This window comes from Malus domestica, chromosome 13, assembly GCF_042453785.1.
Source record: "Malus domestica chromosome 13, GDT2T_hap1".
Classification (NCBI taxonomy): domain Eukaryota; kingdom Viridiplantae; phylum Streptophyta; class Magnoliopsida; order Rosales; family Rosaceae; genus Malus; species Malus domestica.
The window spans coordinates 9,147,501-9,169,209 of NC_091673.1; the positions used below are offsets into that span (position 1 = coordinate 9,147,501).

General features: G+C 37.8%; 1 protein-coding gene across 1 annotated transcript; it reads left to right on the top strand.

Annotated features, from left to right (window-relative positions):
• The first annotated feature begins 13,068 nt into the window (after positions 1–13,068).
• Positions 13,069–15,876, top strand: LOC139190302 (protein TIFY 9). The gene is made up of 4 exons (XM_070810317.1): positions 13,069–13,877; positions 13,991–14,123; positions 14,803–14,860; positions 15,492–15,876. Exons 1-4 carry the CDS (start codon positions 13,476–13,478, stop codon positions 15,526–15,528), a joined length of 630 nt encoding a protein of 209 aa, XP_070666418.1. The 5' UTR covers positions 13,069–13,475; the 3' UTR covers positions 15,529–15,876.
• The last annotated feature ends 5,833 nt before the right edge of the window (positions 15,877–21,709 follow it).

Genomic DNA, 21,709 nt, shown 5'->3' on the forward strand with positions numbered 1-21,709 from the left:
AAAAACGGAAATAAGAGATAAAGAAGGTAAGACTTATGGCTCCTGTATAAAAGGGCAGCCCGTTGTATCTCGTCTTAATGAACAGCTTTCTTCACCAACTTGATGTGAAGGTGCAAGACTTTATGAGTAAAGAAGCGAGAATTAGGTATGTGCGCTACGCTGACGATATACTTTTTGCTATTAAGGAAGGAGCCAACTCAGAAACGGTAAGCCAAGGGTTCAAGCAATTCTTTAATGAGGTCTTGACTGAGCTCAAACTGGAAGCAACTAGTTTTGAGCTCGTTCGAGGAATAAGCAAGCCATGCTCTACCTTAGTTCTCGGAGTCCTAATATAAATTCGTCTGGACAGAAACTTGGAGTTAAGGGCAGCCATTAATAGGTTAAAAAACAAATTGTTTCAATCAATCGACAATGACATAAGGAAGATACAAGGCAAACGCGTAAAACACTTTGAGAGAGCGCTCCTTCCCCGAGTATTCCAGTATCTCGCTCTCTCAAAGTGTTGTTGCAATGCTAACGAGGTACTAGCTTTTCTACAGAATTCGTACATTCAAAAGTACAAGTTGTATCTTCAACTACATAAGAAGAAAAAGCCCAAGGGTAAAGGCGACATCGAAAACCTCCTCAACTTAAAAAGTATCAATACGCGTTTAAAGCATTTCCAACTATAATTGCGTAGGAAAGGAATTCATTGATTTCGAACAACAAAAAAAGGAGGTCCATGAGCACTAACTTTCTTCTCTTACCCTTTTTTTGGAAAGGAATGCTGTTATAAAGGAGGCGGAATTACAGTTCAGTTAAAGTATAATGGCAGGATAGCCGCCGCTAACTAAATTCACACAATTTTCGTATAGAAACAACAGCACTAGTACGGCTTTTAGAGGGCCCTCTCCTCTCTTCTATTACTTGTTTGAGTTCCCCCGTCTCCCATCCTCTTTTCAAGTCTCACTCTTTTCCCGGTTAACAACGGCGGACCCTCTTAGTTATGTTAAATGGAGTCCCATCTAAGGGAACATAACTTTTTAGTATTAAAAAGTGACATGGCAACCTATGCCCGAATCACATTCTTTTTTATTTAAGTTATCTTCTTTTATAGTCTTTTCTTTATTGGCTTCATCCCGTCCGTCCCATTACATCTAGTGCGTGTCATACTTTTTGGGTATAAGCCCTTAGCGCAAGCACTAAGCAAGTAAACTACCTTTTTCGCTAAACCAACAAGGCATTCCATTGAATGAAGCCCACTTCCCTCCTAGAATAGAAAGCCGCTTTCGGGGGAGAACTCTTGCTCACAGGCTCCCTGAAACCAAGAGACGAGACAGAAGATGCATAAGATGCAGAGGATACTATGGATTCAGAGTGAGCCTCTATCCTAGAGAAGAGAGCACCTTCAACCGACAAAGCACTTATTTCCCGCTCTTCCTGCTTGGCCAAGATGTGTTAAACAGAGCCTTCTTTAAAAATTTCTCTAAAGGTGGATAATGGGACTACAGGTCTGCTGCTTTGACTTTTTCTTTTTAGGAGAATCAAAAAATGTCGGCGAAAAGTAAAAGGCGGCAAATCGCGCAGAAGCTTTTTATTACATTTTGCTGCGCTTGAACTGCAAGAAGAATCCAGGGATATTGTGTACCTAAATTCCACTTAAGGACCAAGACAAGCGGAGCCCAGATCCTGTTGAGGCAGAGTAAGAGGTAGTTTAATTGCTCGACCATAGGGAGACGTAGTAAAATTGCTTACTTAGTGCTTGCACTAAGGAATGATTCGCGATTCCCAGATAGCAATAGCAATGCGGCTAAAGCGATGCTAAGCGCACAGACAGAGAATTCTTCCTACTGAACGGGAGCTACTAGATTTTTATTTGAATCTTCCTTACCAAGACCCCGAATGTGTCAATACCACGCTGCTTAGTAGTCCACCTGCTGAGCAGGATTCCGCTTTCCAGTCGTTTATGCGGCTAGAATTCTACGTATCCATCCCGGAAATGGTGATTTCTCTATTCAAAACCATTTTTTTCGGGCGGGATGACCCCCTTTTGTTTATTCCAGCGGAGGATCTGGATTTGCTACTTCGCGTAGCTCTCGAGAACGTGGAGTTCGACCAGAAAGCGCTTTCCGAGATTTTTGAAAGCCTTTGTAAGGACCGGCACGAATCGCCTTCCTACTCCAGCGTTATGGAATCAAAAGCCGATGCTTTTTCTCAGTTATTGGAACAACACCGAAACGACCAATTGGCTAAGCGTCCTCCTATGGTGAACAAAAAGATGAACCCTACAACAAATAACATGGGTGTTATGTATTGTATCGAGCCCCCCCTCCCACATGGTAGCGATCCAACTAAAGATTTTTATTCCAATGGGGACGGCTATGATCATGGTAGCTGCGGTAAAGTAGGCACGGGTATCAACGTCTAAGCCCACAGTAAACATATGATGAGCCCAAACAAGAAATCCAAGAACACCTGTACTGATCATGGCATAAACCATGCCTAGATACCCGAAGACCGGTTTTCCCGAAAAAGTCGAAACGATATGACTTATGATACCGGATCCAGGCAGAATGGGAATATACACTTCTGGATGACCAAAGAACCGAAAGAGATGCTGGTATAATATGGGGTCTCCCCCTCCAGCGGGATCAGAAAAGGTTGTATTAAAGTTTCGATCGGTTAATAACATGGTAATTGCCCCCGCCAATACCGGAAGTGATAATAAAAGTAGGAATGCTGTCACTAGAACGGACCACACAAATATGGGTGATCTATGCATAGTCATTCCAGGTCCACGCATGTTGGAGATAGTTATTATAAAATTGATAGAACCTAAAATGGATGAAACACCAGATAGATGAAGACTAGAAATTGCTAAATCAACAGCTCCTCCAGAATGGCTGGTAATACCACTTAAGGGCGGATAGACCGTCCACCCAGTGCCGCTACCCACTTCTACTAATGCTGAGCTTAATAGGAGCAAGAGACTAGGTGGCAACAACCAGAATGAAATATTATTTAATCGTGGAAATGCCATGTCAGGTGCACCTATCAGAATCGGAATAGACCAATTACCAGATCTGCCTATCATCGCTGGCATAACCATAAAAAAGATCATTAAAAAAGCGTGAGCCGTTATTAAAACATTATAATTTATTTTGATTCCATAACAAGTTGACACGATCATTAACGGATCGGGTCAATGTTTATTTACAAAATACAATAGTGATGTGTCATCTTTGTGAAATATATTTGTTGTTTTTAGCTTAAGCTTCTTTTTTTTTTCTTTTTTTTTTATCTATACCTTTTGATCAATTTCTCTTGGACATGTGTTACGTAGTGTATTATACATACATAAGTTGTTTTGGTATCATAAGAATCCTCATACTTGACATTATTCGGTTAGATTCTTTATGCTTTGGAGTTTTATTGTCGATATTGTGAGTTAGTTTGCAAATCTTTAGAAATGGAATGGACCCAATTATTATTGCCCCCATACATAAAGGGATGTGTTATCCACATACTGTTTTACTTCTCACACACTCCTTATTAATTTGTGTACTTTTGATTTTCTTTAATTCATTACAATTCATTTGATTCGACAGCTGAAAATTTGAGAATGATGTGTGAAAAGTAAAAAAGAGTGTGTGGACCACTAGCTCACTCGGTGGGCTAAACTTACTGGGTTAGCTAGCTCACCCAAATATCAAATTAAATGTGACCTACACACTCCTAAACTGCAAGTAAAACCTTTCCTAGTGTTTAGATACATAAAGTAATTGTTACAATAACATTGCCATTCAAATCCATTTTAAATTGGTGAGTAGATACTGAGACTCCACCAAAAAACGTTTACTCGACTAGTTCTCTTCTTCCATTGCAAAAAAAACCTTGAAACTTTTCTCATTCCGTTGCCAACTCCAAACCCATGGCAAGTTTTGGGGTCGGCAACAACCCGTTTTCCTTTGTTTTTTTTCTCCTTCATGCCTTATCCCTCGGCTCCCCCTTTAGCATCTTCTCACCTACTGTTTTGAAGCAACCCTGCATAGTTTAATGGAGCTCTATCCCGAACCCTCCTCTAAGCTGTCTTTTGAGTTTAGGTGCGTGTGATTTGGGGTGGTATTACGGTTGTGGTGGGTCCAAGCCACCTTCTCGGCTTAGTTGTAGATTGTGTTTGTTTGTGTTGCTAAAGGTTGTACGGTCCCACTTTCACAATGACTTTGTGTTCTTTGGTCTCGGATATATCACTGATGATTTATTATGGCAGATTTACATCATTGGTTCTTGTGCATTGTGTTGTTTAGGGTGTTCATTGTTTGTTGTGCTTTACTCTATCCAGATCAAGGATTTGGCACCCTTTTTGTAATCATATTTCAACTTTTAACAAAATATCACTATCGCTTCGTATAAAAAAACGTAGAGAGTAGATATTATAAATTGAGATGGATCGAACACGTTAAAATTGCAGTGGTTGTTATAAGAAAAGGTCTGATCATCTGCCAAATACAAGACACTGCCACTAGCAGTTGTTGGCTCTGTTGCGTGATCGACACTTGAAAGTAATGAAAGGAGGCCCCTTTCCACACTTGAAAGTTTGAAACCTCTCACCAAAAATTTCATGGTGGGATCACCATGCCGCTACCGCAGTCACGTTGTTTTAATGTTCCGTATTGGAACACATTTTTCTTTTGATATTAGTACTTGTCCTCACTGTCAGTCTAATTCTGGTGGATGTGTTCTAACAATACAAATATCTTAATCGAAATTGTTCATTTTTAAGGCTTTTTTTTTTCAAAATTGTTCACGAGTTGATATAATTTCTTACTTTGATTCATGGGATTTAAAATCGATAGAAATTGTCTCTAAGATTGTCTATCGTCAATCATTTTGGTCGTTCTATGAGAAATCTCGTTAAATTGAGGGTATTTTGTCAAATCAACTTCTCCCCTTGAACTGGTGGTTTCTTTAATTTAACGAAGATTTGTCACAGAAGGACCAGAGTGATTGACAATGGACAGTCTTTTTTTTTTTTTTTTTTTTAACAAATGATATTATCTACACTAAGGGAAAGGGGGTAGGCTAAGCCTCACAATGAGCTAACAATAATATGGTTCAAATTTACCTTTGGCGAAAATTGAACCTAAGACCTCTCACTTACGAGTGAAGTGTGAAGAGGAATACCACTGGACAATAGTACTCAGTGGCGACGGTGGACAGTCTTAAAGGATCACTTCTATAAATTTTAAATCTCATGGACTAAAGTGAAGAATTATGACAATTTCAAGGACTATTTTGACAACAACAACAAAAAAACACCTTGTTTTAATCGCATTTTTTGAAAGATAGTACTGAGTACTTGCTCTCTTGCATCCAAATTCGAATTATCTTCTATACATATTAGAATAGTTTAAATTCATAGTGATGGTGATGATCATAACAGTACCAAATCCTTCATTTGTTCCTTATATTTGAAGTATAAATGAACTCTAGTTTGATTGATTTTTTTAACAATGATTTTTTTTTATTTTTTATCAAACGATGGATTGTAGCAATGATGTTAAAAAAAATTAAAAAAAAAAGTTTCGCTTATAATATTTTCACTAAGTTAAAGTATGTTGTTCACAACATAACGAGCAAGTAAGCACATTCATAAATTAAGGCAAATAATAAGCACACTTTATTTCCTCTAACACCATTTGTTAATTCCATTTAATTTATCTAATCTGAATACAATAAATTAAAAAAGTTAAGGCGTGTGAACATATATTCCATAAAATAATTGCGAGAATTGTTGTTTTTCTTTAATTTTCAGAAAAATAAAATTACAAAAAGGAGAAGTAATTAGTCAAAATCAAATATCTCAAAACGACTTAAACACAATGACATGGAAAAAATGTTGATGTTGCCACCTACGAATCCGGATCCTCGCCGTATCCTTTTTGTAAGGATCTCAGGAATCTGTTAATCTTATTCGTTCATCGTACATCGTACGGTCAGAATTATTTTAAAGATTTTTATTTAAAATTAAACACAAATAGTATTTGACAAAAACTAACTGCATAATATCCGATAAACAAACACAATTTACAAATCTCCAAGATCTTCACTTAAAAAGTTCGAAGAGGATCCTGTTGACCACCTACATATCAAAAGGAAAATTCTCGGCGGTGGACGACAAGGCCGACGCGACGACTATTGCCGTCACGCTACCAAATTAAAAGAACGTGGCCTACAAAGTTGAACACGTGGCTGCAGCCTACAGAGGATTCCCGGGGATTTTAGTCACGTGATAATTGAATTTCGTTCATTGGCGACAGCTGCCCACCGCTCGCATAATATCCTGATTCCACCCCCAATTTCCCCTACAATCCTTTCTTTCACCAACTTTGATCTGAAAATTCAGCACCCCATTTTATTTTCTTTTACTTTTTTAATCCCGAAACTTCCTGTTATTTTTCAAATCGACAATGATATCAGAGTTCAAAAGTAATAAACTTTTCACGTCAACAAAAATAGGACAATGATTGTCTATCATTTCATTTTCGATGTTCTTCCGTGCTTTCATATTTTATATGGTCACGATTAAGTACATTAATATTTTATATTATTTTTTTATAAAGATAATAAGACAAAAATAAATAGTAATATAAAATATTGACATGATTTAACTGTGACCATACAAACAATAAGGTACGGAAAGACATCGTGAAGTAGGAGGGCAGAGAATCCTTGTCCACAAAAATAAGTTATGACAATAGAATTACCTAATATTTTGCACAGTCATTTCGAGAAAGCAGGTAAAAGTTTGTTGGCCACCCATAAAGTCAAACTTCTTATTAGTACTCGCTCAAGATTGTTGATAAACCAAATTTCGATTTGTACATGTGCCCTAAACATTATTCCTATCACCGTATGTCCTTAGGTTTAAGGACTTGGTGGATTCTGATGGGACGAAGATCCACTCTGTATAGTAAAGGACTTCTCGGAGCGTCAAAAAATTTTCTCACAATTGAGGACTATGTAGGGACTAAAAGGAGTGGAACCAAGATCGTTTTTTGAGTGGAATAGTCCCACAATGCAGAGCTGCACAATCCACGTTTTTTATACGCACAAATAACTCACAGTCGTCAGATAACTGCTAACTTAACGTTAGGCTCGGGTCCTGCAATCATTTGTTTTTTTTTTCAAATCAATAGTACAAATAACTGCACTGTTTAGATCAAAGATTGTTATGTTAACAATGATTTTTAAAAAAATCTTTGTGTCCCCAAATTAAAGATTATACTATAAGGACACTCCATTAGAGCTAATATTCTTATATTGACGGGTACCTCAACAAAAGCATAAACCTGACATACCTATTTTGTTGTTGAGGTTCTCACTAATAATGGTGATTATGTATTTATGTGGATGATACCTATTATTGAGGCACAATGTTACCAAAGGCTGCTAGAAATGCGTACTTATTTGACTGTACAAAATTAGGTTGTGAGAAATGCCTTTTTATATAAGTATCTTTTACTCGATATAAAAAAGGTCTTTCCAGTATTATAGTGTAAATGTGAAGCTATCATCATCTTTAGACCATGTATAACCCTTGGATTAAAATTTAAAAATTTTAACCAAGAAAATTTAGGTTTTTGTTGGAATTTATATATATTATAATATTAATAATTATAATATTTAATTCAAAATATTGAATGAAAAATGCATAACCGTTTGAAGGGGATCAAGGCAATCCTTGGTAAACGGTATCATCTAAAAGATGAATGTTTGTATCTCTTAACCAACCAGGATCTTAGGTTTTATATAAACTCACGTTAGTATAGTCGTGGGAGGATTTATTAGAAGAGTTTTTCTCTAAGGTCTTTTATTATTGGTTAGTCAAATTCCGAGTCGTGTCTTGAGAGTATGGAATATATGAAGTTCGCCAGAGTTCGATGATTGAAGTGCTTTAATTTCAAATTATAGATTGTTGAATCCTGGAAGACGGACGCCTACTGAACTACAAGCACAAGAGTAAGAGCGAAATTCTGTTTTTAGGACATTGCATTTATGCAAGCCTTAATCTCCAAGTTTGTTAGTTTTTCTAACTTTATCTCCAATTCTTTATGATTATTGTTATTTTTCCTATTTTCTAATATTGCTCCAACAATTTTTAACCCAGAAACAAATTTTCTCCTAGAAACAGTTTTAAAGTAACTTTAAAAAAAAATTATTATGTAGACTATCCTAATTTAATTTTATGAACATTTTAACCTAAAAATATTTAGATTCCGATAAATATTGAAAATCACTAAACTGGCACCATGAAACTCGTGGAATACTACGAAAGAATATAAAGCACATAAAATAATTTTTTTTTAATTACTTTAGCTGTTGGATTATAATTTGGACCATTAGATTTTTTTTTTTTACTATTGGATTTGATCAAATTAGATCTTAGCATTTGGATTAAATGATTTTATAAATATAAAATTAAAAAATACACATATATGGTGGGCCAACCCCACTAACCCAGGGGGAATCTTGGGCAAAATTTACGCCAAAAATGAGTTTTGGGTTTTAACTCATATTTGCACTCAGACCATCTCCAACCTTTGGGGATAAAGCTTAAAAATTTAAGCCATAAACTGTTTTTCTCCTCCAACCATTGTGGCTTAAAATTTTGGCCCATGATGATTAAATAATGATTTTAGCATAACTTTTTGTTTTCGTAACTTTTTTAAAAAAATAAAATTTATGTAGATTATATTAATTTATTTATATGAACATTTTAGTCTAAAAATATTTATAACCAATGAGTAATTAAAAATCATACAAATACATAGGTATTTATAAAGTTTTAAGTTAAATTTGATTTAAATAATTTTCTTAAATTATTTTAGACATTAGATTTAATTTTGAGCCATCAAATCTTTTTTTATACTATTAGATTTGATCTCATTTGATCATAATTGTTAGATTATAAGTAAATAAAAATTAAAAAAAGGTTTGAAATATGATAGTTTGGAGGGTCTAGAATAATTTAAGCCAAGTTTAAATCCTTTGAGGAATCTAACCCATAGATATATTTTCTCCCCATGCCTTATTTTAGCTCATGGTTGGAGATGGTTTGGGGGGTTTTAAAGCTTATATTTTAAGCTTTATCTCATGAGTTGAAGATGGTCTAAAGGTTGGAGCAAGTTGGATTAAATTTAGAACCTAAAATTTGAGTTTTATTCAAAGGATTAGAGTAGGTGTTAACTATATGTGTGTGTGTATATATATATATATATATATTGTTTATATTCCAATAGGGAGGAGGAAATGAGTTGTAAATATAACATTTGGAAAGAGTTGCTAAAAGAATGTAAAGCATTAGCATCTTGAAGTGGGGACTCTGCCATTTGAGAAAAAGAAACTCTTTGTATCATCATTTTTTCTATATTAAGGTGAATGTAGCTTCTTCTATTTGCATGCGATGCATAATTAATTACCTTTCATCATAAATGAAAAATCTTGCAAAAAGCACTTCAAGTATTTTTGAAACTCAACAATATTTTTTCTAAAATTAGTTATTTTAAAATTATTTTCAAACAAGCTCTTAACCTAATCCTAGTAGTACCTGTTAAAAAATAATTAAAAATAGAAAAAGAGGCCATTCCAAAGCATTAAAAAATAAATAAAAAGAATATTAAGGCTTTGGAAAAGTCATATTGCTGAAACCTGAACGCATCCAGAAAAGGAGAGAGAGCATGAGGTTTTACTCTATCAACTACCAAGTCTTAATACCTTGTGGGCTAATTCATTCCCAAAATAGGTGAAACATTCCAATAAATAAATTGACCACGATTTAATCCAAAACACACGGGTCAAGCCACTGACCAAGGGTTCTTCCAAATTGTTTCCAGAATGGTTACAAATGCTTTTGCATTGTTGCATTATAAAAGCACTTATAGAAATCACTTTTAGAAATCACTTAAGTTTGTAATAAAAATTTCAACGTATCTATAATGAAAGCAATCATTAGCGAACTCTAAAATAAAACGAGCACACTAAAGCAACAATATCACAAACTTATCACGTATTATCATATAGTTTAGTTTTCTTTACAAGATAGGGGCCAAAGTCATTGTGAACTAGTTAAAGGGAATGATGGAAATGATTATTTCGACTCAGCAAGGTGCTTTTGTTCCAGGTCAATTAATTTCATATAATTCTCTTGTTGCTTCTGAATTGGGTCATTACCTTCATAATCTTCGCAGGGGAAAACGAAGCTTTCTAGCCTTGAAGCTCGATATGAGCAAGGCATATGACTGTGTGGAATGGAGCTTTTTAAAGAAAATCATGTTGCATCTTGGTTTTGATCCTCGTTGGACATATATGATTATGAGTTGTGTTAGTTCTGTTTCATACTCCTTTCTGGTGAACGGTGATATTACAGGGTACATTGCTTTCACTCGTGGTCTCAGGTAAGGGGACCCCCTCTCTCCTTATTTATTTCTTCTACCAGCTTGATTGCTCGTTACGAACAACTCGGTTATATCCACTATGTGTCTATATGTCGTGGGGCGCCTAGTATATCTCACCTGTTGTTTGCTGACGATAGCTTCTTGTTTATGTGAGCTTCGTTCCAAGAGTGTTGGCATCTTAAACAAATATTACACTCTTATGAGTTGGCCTCTAGTCAGTGCATCAATTTCCAGAAGTGTGCGGTATCGTTTTCACCTAATATTAGGTGGGATAATCAAGATCATCTGGCTGCTTTCTTAGGTGTAACTAGTGTCGATGTGCAAGACCGTTATCTTGGTTTGCCTATTATGCTTGGACGTAATCGCTCTGAACGATTTTCTTATATTAAGGATTGTCTCTGGAAAAAACTGAAAGGTTGGAAAGAAAAGCTGCTAACCCCTGCGGGAAAGGAGATCCTTATAAATGTGGTTAGGCAGTCTCTACCCATTTATTCGATGAACTGTTTTCTCCTTCCGAAGACCTTTTGTGAGGATCTGCAGCGTATTCTTTGTTGTTTCTGGTGGGGTGATTGTGAAGGCCCCTGACGCATCCATTGGCTGTCATGGGAGAATATGTATCGTTCAAAAGACAATGGTGGTCTTGGTTTCGCTCTCTTTATGATTTTAATCTTGCGTTTCTTGCCAAACAAGGGTGGCGGCTGGTTCAGAATCCAGACTCCTTGGCGTCCCAATTATTAAAAGCAAAGTACTTCCCCCATAACTCATTATATCAGGCATCTTTAGGATCAGCTCCTTCAGTGTGTTGGCAAGGCATCTTGGTAGCTAGATCAATCCTTGAGAGAGGATCGCGCTGGCGGGTAGGGAATGGCAATTCGATAAGGATCTAGCATGATCGGTGGCTTGAGCGACCCCATCTTTTTTGCCCTCACATGCCTCATTCTCCGGTTAGTGGTGTGGAGTTTGTGGCGGATCTGATTGTTGCAAAATCTGCTTCATGGAATCACAATTTGGTTAAGGATTTATTTCTTCCGTGTGAGGCAGCTTTGATTCTTGCTACTCCTTTAAGCTACAGACTTCCTCCAGATAAATTGATGTGGCATTACGATTCGAAAGGTTTGTTCTAGGTAAAAAATGCTTATAAAGTTGCTTTCAATTTGCGATTTGAGGCTTCTTATTCGCAGTCGAGTTTGAGTGGGTTATGTATGTGGAAAACTCTTTGGAAGGCCAATGTCCCTGGTAAAGTGAAAATGTGTGTTTGGAGAGCTTGTCGTGATATCTTGCCTACCCGTGCCAATTTGGAGCTTAAGGGGGTAGCGGTGGACAATATTTGTCTTTTTTGTAGTTTCTCTTCAGAGTCAGCGCTATATATGTTCAGTGATTATCCATTTGCTCGTTCGGTGTTCGCCTCATCCCAATTAAATCTGGGTTTAAGGCCTCCGACTAAGGCTTCTATGAGTGACTAGATGTCATTATGTGTGGAGCAGTTATCCACAAACCAATTAGCTTCGCTGCTCATGATCATGCATGGTATTTGGCGTGCTAGGAACTCTCTGCTTTGGGAGGACAAAGTTGCAAATCCGGCTTTAGTTTGTCGTCTTTCTAAGTTGCAGCTTGCAGAATATGTTAAGGCCAAACTCGGGATAGCTTCCCGTCCATTGCAGGCGCCGTTTCGTTGGAGTCCCCCCCCCCTCCCCGGTTCTGGGTGGGTGAAAATTAATGTGGATGGTTCTTTCCTTGCTGGGTCGAATATGGGAGGTGTAGGTGCTGTATTTTGCGACGAAGTCGGTAGCTATGGTGGAGGTTTTGTTCTTCAAATATCCCCTGCATCGAATACCACCATGGTGGAGTTAATTGCTGTTCGTGAGGGTGTTCGTTGAGCCTTGCAACGAAATTTGGCTTGAATTATTGTGGAGAGTGATTCTTTGCAGGTTGTTCAAGCTATTAGTAGCCGAATCCAGAGGTCTTCACTTATAGATCTTTTAGTGGATGACATTCGTGTTAGCTTGCGGGGGTTTGTGGATTCGCAGGTTTGCTATGTGCGTCGCACTGCTAATGTTGCAACGCATTGTATGGCCAAGTTGGCTGTTTCTTCTTCCATTAAGGAGCCTACAGACTTGATTGTGGAGACCCTGTTTAATGTTGTTTGAGCAATATCTCAATAAAACACTATTGTTTCACTTCAAAAAAAAAAAAAAAATGTAATATTACATAATTGATTCGAAACCTGTCATCTCATTTCAATTTCACGGAAGTTTTTCTCATGACAACAAGCGTTTCCCTACTCTATAGCAGCATACAAGTGATGACGACCTACACCAGAAAACAATTTTCAATTTGTGAAATGGCCACTTGGACCTCCTTTACGAAGACAACTAGTATAGCAGCAGCAAGTCCAATTCATTTCATATTTTAATATTGACCCGGCTTCTCCGCCCTCCCAGTTCTTATACACTCTCATTCCCTCTTATTTTGTGTGATCACAGTTAAGCCACGTCAACATTTTATATTGTTTTTTTATATAGATAATAAGACAAAAAACAATAATGATATAAAATATTAACGTGACTTAACCGTGATCAAACCAATAATAGAAGATGAGAATGTATGGAAATTGAGAGGGCAGAGGCAGATGCTTTAATATTTGCATTTTCCATAACAAAAACAATATGACAGTGTATTAGTTGGACCAATTCTCTGAGAAGCCAGGTCCTTTAATATTTTGCATTTTCCATAACAAAAACAATGTGACAGTGTATTAGTTGGACCAATTCTCTCTCTCTCTCTCTCTCCCTCTCACACTTTCTTTTTATTGTTTGCACCTCGTGGAAGACGTGTGCTCATAAAGCATTCAGTGCAGCCTCTCTCTCTCTTAACTCACATTACATGAATCTCGTGCCCTTTAAATTCCCTCCTCTCTCTCCCGCCTTTGCCATTTAACAAGTCGGTCATCCAATCCAAACCTCCCCAACCCTTACACTCTTCCAGATTCCAAATTCCAAACCAAACTCTTTCAACCAATTCAACAAGCACCGTCTAAACATGTCCAGAGCCACCGTCGAGCTCGACTTCTTCGGCATGGATCAGCACCACCGGGAGGCCGCCTCCTACTCCTCCAAATCCCAATTCCAGAAATTCCTCCACCGACCCAGAAGCGTCCGAGGCATTCACACCGCCATGTCCAAGATCAACCCCGAGGTCTTCAAGTCCGTCATCGCTTCCGGCAATGCCAGTCCCAGCATTCCAAATCCGAGGAAATCGTTTTCGGTGCCGTCGAGCCCCAAGGTGGAGCAAGTCCTGTTTCCCTGTTTGCCACTCTACGTTACCACCGCCGTTTCCGATTCCTCTGTCGCGTCTGCAACTTCCGAGAGCCTCCAGGAAACAACGCCAATGACGATTTTCTACAACGGCACCGTCTCTGTTTTCAATGTCCCTCTCGACAAGGTTTGTTCTTCTTCTTCCCCATCTTACTTAATTAACAAAAAAAAAAAAAAAATTAATGAGTTGGTAGTTAGTTTCTAATTATGATTTATTGATGATTGGGTTTTGTTGTGCAGGCGGATAGCATATTGAAACTTGCTTTGGAAGGAAACTCCCGCAAAGCTGCCGAAGCAGCGTTACCCGTCGATCCAAAACTTGCTCTTCATCCAAGTGAGCAGCAGCAGCAACTTGTGGATCCTCTTAGCGAATGTTAGTCTTTACTTTCCCTAATAATATTTGATAATTCCAAAAAGAAATTTTCAGTTAACGAGTGGTAAAGTAAGTTGATATATTATATAGGATAATGTTTGTGTTTCTCCCATGGGGAATCTACTTGTACTCAATTTATAATTAACAATATCAAATTCATCATGCCATTTAGTATTACGGTCTAATGATATTTTTTTTTACTGGTAAATGAGAGGTCTTAGGTTCGATTCTCGTCAAAGGCGAATTTCACCCCTCCCCTTAGTGTAGATAATATCGATTGTTCAAAAAAAAAAAATCATCATTGAATATGTTTAAACTCTTTATCATCATCTAAATATCATATCTGTAAAAAATCGTTCAGTTTAAATATTGTTTAGCAATTCATATGCAACAAACAAATGGACGTTTTATCATGATAAAACTAATTGTTACCAAAATCGTGATACGTACGAATGGTTAAACTATTTTAAAATTAAATGATTTTTTTTTTCCGTAGAAATGATCTTTAGTTGATGATAAAAAGTATGAAATCCGTATAGTATTATTACCAAAATCTAATTATGAAATTCGTATAGTATTATTACTATTAATATCCTGCAATATTAATGCTCAAACACTAACAAGTTAATATTTTAAGTCATAGCGTCCTCACGTATTTTTATTTTTATAAATTGTGCAGATCTACCAATTACTCGTTCTAAGTCATTGCAGAGGTTTCTCGAGAAACGCAAAGAGAGGTAAATTGACACACGAATTTCTTGTTTCATCCGAAAATTTTGCTTTGCTCGATCTAAAAAGGAGAGTATGAAAATCACTTATGATAAACTTAAATAACAAGATTTTGATGATAAAAGAATTTTTCTTTAGTATTACATAATATTGAATGCTACCTGAATGGTATTTGAAATGAATGGCTAAGATCTAGTGATATTTCTCTTTACTTGTAAGTGAGAGGTCTTAGGTTCAAATATCGTGGATGATGAATTCGTTACCAAATTAGGTTGCTTATTATGTGGCTTGACCAAACTCTCCCTCCTCTTAGTGTAAAAATATCAATGTACAAAAAAAAAAAAACAGTTATAAAAATAAAATGTAATAGTTAAAACACACGCTACTTTGGATGATATGTAGTATTGAACCCATAATCGAAAAATAATAATAAAAACTAGTTATTTGAATTATTATGATTCTGTCTTGTCCTGATCATAAACTCACATAAATCATGTGACACTTAAATAATTTTAGTTGTGAACCATGCGGCACCAAAATTATTGTGCACCATACTTAGTCCATGATTAATCAAGTGTGATAAATAAATAGTAAATGTGAAAATAATAACGCGTTTTTTGTTTTGAATATGATTTACAGGTTGAATGCGGGTTCTCCATATGCTTACCAAACCTAATTAACGCGTTTAGACAACCAGCACAAGACAAAAGTAGAAGGAGAAGAGACCGTCGGAGAAGACTGATTCCAACTTCCTAGTCTAAGAAAGAAAAAGCACTTATTTTAGTAGAAAACGAAAGATGAGAGCGTATATTGTTTCCTTGTGCAGGAAGCCAAAGCACTTGTCGTAAAATCTCTTTGCACGTTTTAGTGATGGCCCTTGACTATTTGGGGCATTCATATCTATGTCCCCTTCCTGGAACTTTCATGTGGTCTTTCAAAGTGGAATATTTTGAGACCATTCTTTTATTTGTAAGCTTTCTTATATTGCTATTATTTAATATAATAATAATTATTATTGTTATTAGTCACATATTGTTGAATACTTTACTTTAAAAAAAAAATTGTTATTAACATTCTAAAAATTTTATTTGACACTCTAAATTTTTTATAATTAGAAAAAAAAAATACACTTGCGAAAAGTGTAGAATGAAAATTTTAAAATACTAATAACAGTTTCCTTTTTTTTATTTGCTATTTTAAAATGGTTTGAGTTGAATTTGGTGGAACCGTGTCTTTTGCTTTAGTATCTACTTTGGTTTCCTTTGGAATAATACATCTAGTTTGTATTGTGACTTGTACTATAAAGTAATAGAAAACGTGTTTGGCTGACGGTGGACCTTACTTTTCACGCACGGCTACCAAAATATGACCAAACTCACCGTTATTCATTGGAGAAATGTTATGAAAATTATCTTCAAAGTAAAATTTTTTATGAATTTTCTATCATTTTATGTTTTGATATAATATTTTATAATATTTGCATAATAATTAATATAAACTGTGAGGTGACAAAGAGTTTATGAAGAGTCTCAGTTTAAGAGAATTTCTTTAGCATGTCTCTATTCCTTTTTTTTTTTACTAGAAGCCATAGATGGTATTTCATTGGTCTCAGAAAAAAATACAAATACAAAAAATTGTTAATTGGGTACAATGTTCCGATGACCATAATTGATGTGGAGTGAAATAGTCTAGACATACAAATTAGAGTAACCTCCTACATGGCTACCATAAATATGAACCTATGAACACAAACATACGAGCCGTCACTTGTGCAGACATGCCACTAATAACGATAGACGCATCAATAATATTTCAGCAACACACTAGTCATTACTAAATTACGAGGCAACATAAAATCATTGTACAAAAGCAAGACCACATAGAATTATTATTGAAAAACGAAACCACATAACTCAATTGCTCAATGAACTCACAAATCGGCTCGGCTCGGCTCTGTGGATGAACAAAGAGGCCACCAACTCACCATTATTCCTTACCTAGAATAAAAAGTATAAAAATTTGTACTTGGCTTTGGCACTTCTTCTGGTTGAGACCTGCATTGCCAAATTTATTTAACAGTATTTGAATTAGGTGAAGAGTATTTAAATTACTTTGACTGTTGACTTTCCCCATTTTTTGCAAAATAATTTTTGATACGTTTACTAGTTGTGGAATAAATAAAGGAAAACATAATTTACATTTTAAACTCCGGAATCCAATATCTTAAAAAGAAATCATAAATCAAGTAGTTGATCTAGTTCATATTCGTTCATTCCATTCTTGATTCATGATTTCCCTCATAATTGCCATAGTTATTATTGGAATAACTTTCCTACAACATGTTGTGTATTTCCATATATCCATGTAAAAGAGAGAGAGAAATGAAAGCATATGAATGTTTTTTAGATCATGGGGATGGTCAATGGTGCCATAACATTAAGAGGAAAACAAAACTCGTTATATTATTATGCGGTTTTCAAACGTGTTGCGCAAAGACTTCGAGAGACGGCATCCGTGACGATTAACAAACCTTCTCCTCGAGAAACAGAGGGTGTGGAAGTCCTGTCCAAATTGGTTAGGCCTTGGTTCGATTTCGATACATGCATCTGGTTGGGCATAAGTGGGAGTATATGTTTTAAATGTTTTTAGTATTTTAGGTTGGTAACGGTAAGACCAAGTGGTTATTAGTTTGACTGTGTGTAAGAGTTGACTAAACAACTGAGCTTCCTTAGTTCATGTCCTCTGTAATCTGTAACGATGGGCTTGCCAGCCCTTCCTAGGTCTTTATTTGGTAGTGTAAGGGGGTGATGTTTTTAGCATTAGATGTGGCGTTGAGGAATCATGTATCCCTTTACACTACTCAGTGTTTTATGTTTTAAATTGGTTGTTTGCCTCCTTGTAGGCTTTCTCTGTATCTTTTGGGCATTTTTTCCCTGGTAATGAAGTATCCAGTTCACCAAAAAAAAAAAAAAAACAACTGAGCTTCCACAATATTCTCTGAAATTGGACCTCCGAACAGATATGAAGTAAGGTGAATGAATTTAGAGATGGTGAGTGAAAGAATAAGGAGTGAAATATTTGTTATAGATATTTTCGTTGAAACCGCTACAGGAAAACTTTTCTCTCCTCTGTGAGAGTTCTCTTCTCCGCTGTGAGATCCCGCCGTAGTGCGTGGTTATTAGTTGTCAGGCTCAGGTTCGTTTTCAGCCTCGCTATCTTGGTGGATCAGGTCGATTTCTTTCCCCTTGGTTCTGTTGTATTTACTCTTGCACCTTCCGGTCTGCTTTTCCTTTCTCTGATCGGGTTGGGTCCTTTCTTGATGTGATTTGGGTTGGTGGTCAGTTAATTAGGGTGGTTGGGGTTTGTTTTCCGCTTATTTCTTAGTTATTTCTTGGCCCCTTTTTCTCCCCTTTCAAGCCCTATATAGATTTTGTCTGATTTGGGGGGAGGGTTTGGCCCTCTTTGGTACTTGTAGTAATGGGGAAGCTGAAGTCCCTAATCTCCGACATCAGGTGTAGGAAGGGGACTCTGACACAGAGGATTATGCCTGACTGCACGGAGACGACCTCCATAACTGCAAAAGGCTCCAGGTCATCAATTTCCACCGAATACAGGTTATTCCAACCACCATTATTTATTGCCATTCTCTTATATTTACTACAAACTCAAGAAATTGGTTGTGGGGTGAAGAAGCATTCTATTTACCCAGTTGTTCGCCTGGAAAAAGCCCCGCTTTTGGATTCGAGGTACTCTGCGGAACAATCGATTCAATCGGTGCTTCTTCATACGGATAATATGGCGCAGCAGGGTGTGGAGGAGCTTGTGGTTCAATTAGACAAAGCAATGGACTTGTCAACTGTGGAGACAGGTATTAAACTTGTGGGTTCGGTGCTAGCGGACAAACCTCTGAACAGATGGGGAGTTAGGAACATTCTTCGTGCGGCCTGGAAAAGTTATGGTGACATAGAGATTAAATGGGTAAAAGATAACACGTTTATCATCTCGGTCCCGGATGAACGTGTGGCAGGGAAGATTCTTGATCAGGTGCCGTGAGGGGTCATGAAAAAAAACTTTTTGGTCACTGTTTGGCCAGCGGCGCTTGCTCTGGAGGAAGTTGAAATAAAAAAAGTCCCGTTTTGGGTCCAAATACGAGGTGTTCCTCTTTGCCTCACCTCTCTAGAAAATGTTAAACGGTTGACTAGAGAGGTTGGGACTTATATGGCAATGGAAGATCCTATGAAAGCTCGTGGGTTTTTAAGGGTTAGACTATTGATTGATTCGACCAAACCTCTTGTGAGTGGATGCTGGTTGAGAAGAGAAGATAATAGAGATACATGGGTGGAATTCTGTTATGAGAGATTACAAGATTTCTGCTATAGATGCGGACGACTAAGACATGTTAATACAGATTGCACTTTTGAGGCAACCAAAGCTGGGGCAGCAGGGTTCGGAGAATGGTTGAAGGCACCTCCAGTCAGGGATGTGGAAGAGGGACCAAAAGTCATGATGACAGGGACGAGTGAAAGAAGGAGAGCTGTAGCAGCTAGGGTGCCTGCTACACATTTAAGGTCTTTGGGGATTACCGAACTGGAACATACAACGGAGTCTACTGCTGATAGTGAAAAGGAAAGGGGTAAGCTGCCGATTCAGGGGAAAGGAAGTGCTCACCAATTCTATGGGAGGAAAAAGTGGCAAAGGAGGCTTCGTGCTCACAGGTACACTGAAGAACCGGTGGGGACAACTAATCAGCTAAATTGGCTTGTTCCGCAAAGTTTACAACAGTCTATATGGGGCAGTGGATCTGGTTGCTATCCTTTTTTACAAAAGTTGAACATGCAGCAAACGGGGCCCGGTATGCAATCGGTTATTATACATGAGATCAACGAGAAGGCGACCACAGAGAAAATTGTGGCTGATGGGGGCAACGGAAATGAGCAGGATGAGGATGGATCTTTGGTTTTCCCACCCTACTCTCATTCGGGTAGGAATAAACAGAAAAGGGAAAAGGAACATCAAGAGATGGAAATATCACAATCTCCCCAAAAGAAAGGCAGGGTGTATGATGGTGCTTTTGCGGGAAAAGATGCGGGTATTTTGGCCCGGGGTGGTGGCGGCTGGCCCTTAACAGCCGCAGAATCCCCATGATTTTTCTATTCTGGAACTGCCGTGGTCTAGGGTCGAACACGGTAGTTCGGGCCCTTCATGGGCAGATAAGACATAATAGACCCTCTATGATCTTTCTTTCTGGAACAAAGATGAAAGATCATAGAATTAATGGAGTGCGCAGAAGGATGGGATTCACGAATGGGTTTAATGTTTCGCCCATGGGAAGGGCAGGCGGTCTAAGTTTATGGTGGGAGGATTCACTGGAGGTGAATATTATTTTTTCATCTAAGCATGTTATTGATGCTCAGGTGAAATCTGGTGCGTCGCAGCAATGGGTTCGTGTCACTGGGATCTACGGCACAACTTATAAAAGCGAAAAAGCGGAATTCTGGGGTTGGATGAAGAATCACTTTACCCCTTCGGATATGCCCTGGCTTTGTGGGGGGGGGGATTTCAACGAATTTATGTGGGATCATGAAAAATTGGGCGGGGCCCCGATGTTGTTCAATCGGCCTCGTTATCTGGAGGATTTTATCAACCATTCTAATCTGATGGATCTCGGTTTCAATGGGCCTCCCTATACATGGCGAGGGATGAGGAATGGTGATCTGGTAGAGGAACGCCTTGACCGGGGTCTGATCAACAAGAAATGGCAGGATATCTGGCCACTTTCCACTACTGTGCACGGGACGGTTCTGGGATCTGACCACTGCCCGGTTATCATTAAAACGGAGTTGAATGGGATGAAGGGAAGGAAACTTTTCCGGTTTGAAGCTTTCTGGGCGAAAGAAGAGGAATGCAGGAATTTGGTGGAAAATTGTTGGGCCCGTGCAAACGTTGGAGATGTTCAAAGGAGGTGGGTAAAGAAAATTGATGATTATAGATCTCTCCTGATCAAATGGAGTAGAAACAAATTTAACAACAGGAGAATACAGATTGAGGAGCTGCTCGGCCAATTGGGGGAACTTCAAATGAATTGGAGCAAAAATGTTTCTGAGATCAAATAAAAGTCCAGAATTATTGATACTCTCTGGGCTCAAGAGGAATGTTTCTGGCACCAGAGGTCTCGGGTAAAATGGTTACGAGAGGGTGATGCGAACACCAAATTTTTCCATTAGTCCACTCTTCAGAGACGCAAACGGAATATGATTATAAAGTTAAAGGATGGTGAAGATTGTTGGGTGGAGAATCCCAACCATATTAGGAAGCTGGTTGACGATCACTTTCTGAATGTTTTCAAATCGGGGGGACCTCGGGACTGGGGAAACTTGCTGGAAGGCATACATAGTAGTGTTACTGTTGATATGAATCTGGCTCTCATGGAGTCGGTTTCCATGGAGGAAATTAAAGAAGCTGCTCTCCAAATGGGGGGTTTCAAAGCGCCAGGTCCGGATGGCTTTCAGGGGATTTTCTACAGGTCTTTTTGGGACATTGTTGTGGAAGATGTCAACAATCTGGTGAGGTCTTTTCTGCGTGATGAGATCAGCCCGACGGAGATAAATAACACCCATATTGTGTTGCTCCCTAAGATTCCGAACCCTGAATCTGTGTCTCATTTCCGACCTATAAGCCTATGCAATTATTCTTACAAGGTGCTATCCAAGGTTCTGGCAATAAAATTAAAGATCCTTCTACCGCAGATTATTTCTCCTACTCAGAATGCTTTTGTGGCAGGAAGACAGATACAAGATAATATCGGGATCACTCATGATGTGTTTCATTATCTGAAAGGGCGCAAGTTAAAAAATAAG

Bases quoted from the DNA above. Each gene is read 5' to 3' on its own strand.
- LOC139190302 (XM_070810317.1), top strand. From the start codon at position 13,476: ATGTCCAGAGCCACCGTCGAGCTCGACTTCTTCGGCATGGATCAGCAC. The intron at 13,878-13,990 runs GTTTGTTCTTCT...TTTGTTGTGCAG, and splicing joins TCAATGTCCCTCTCGACAAG to GCGGATAGCATATTGAAACT. The intron at 14,124-14,802 runs GTTAGTCTTTAC...TAAATTGTGCAG, and splicing joins TGTGGATCCTCTTAGCGAAT to ATCTACCAATTACTCGTTCT.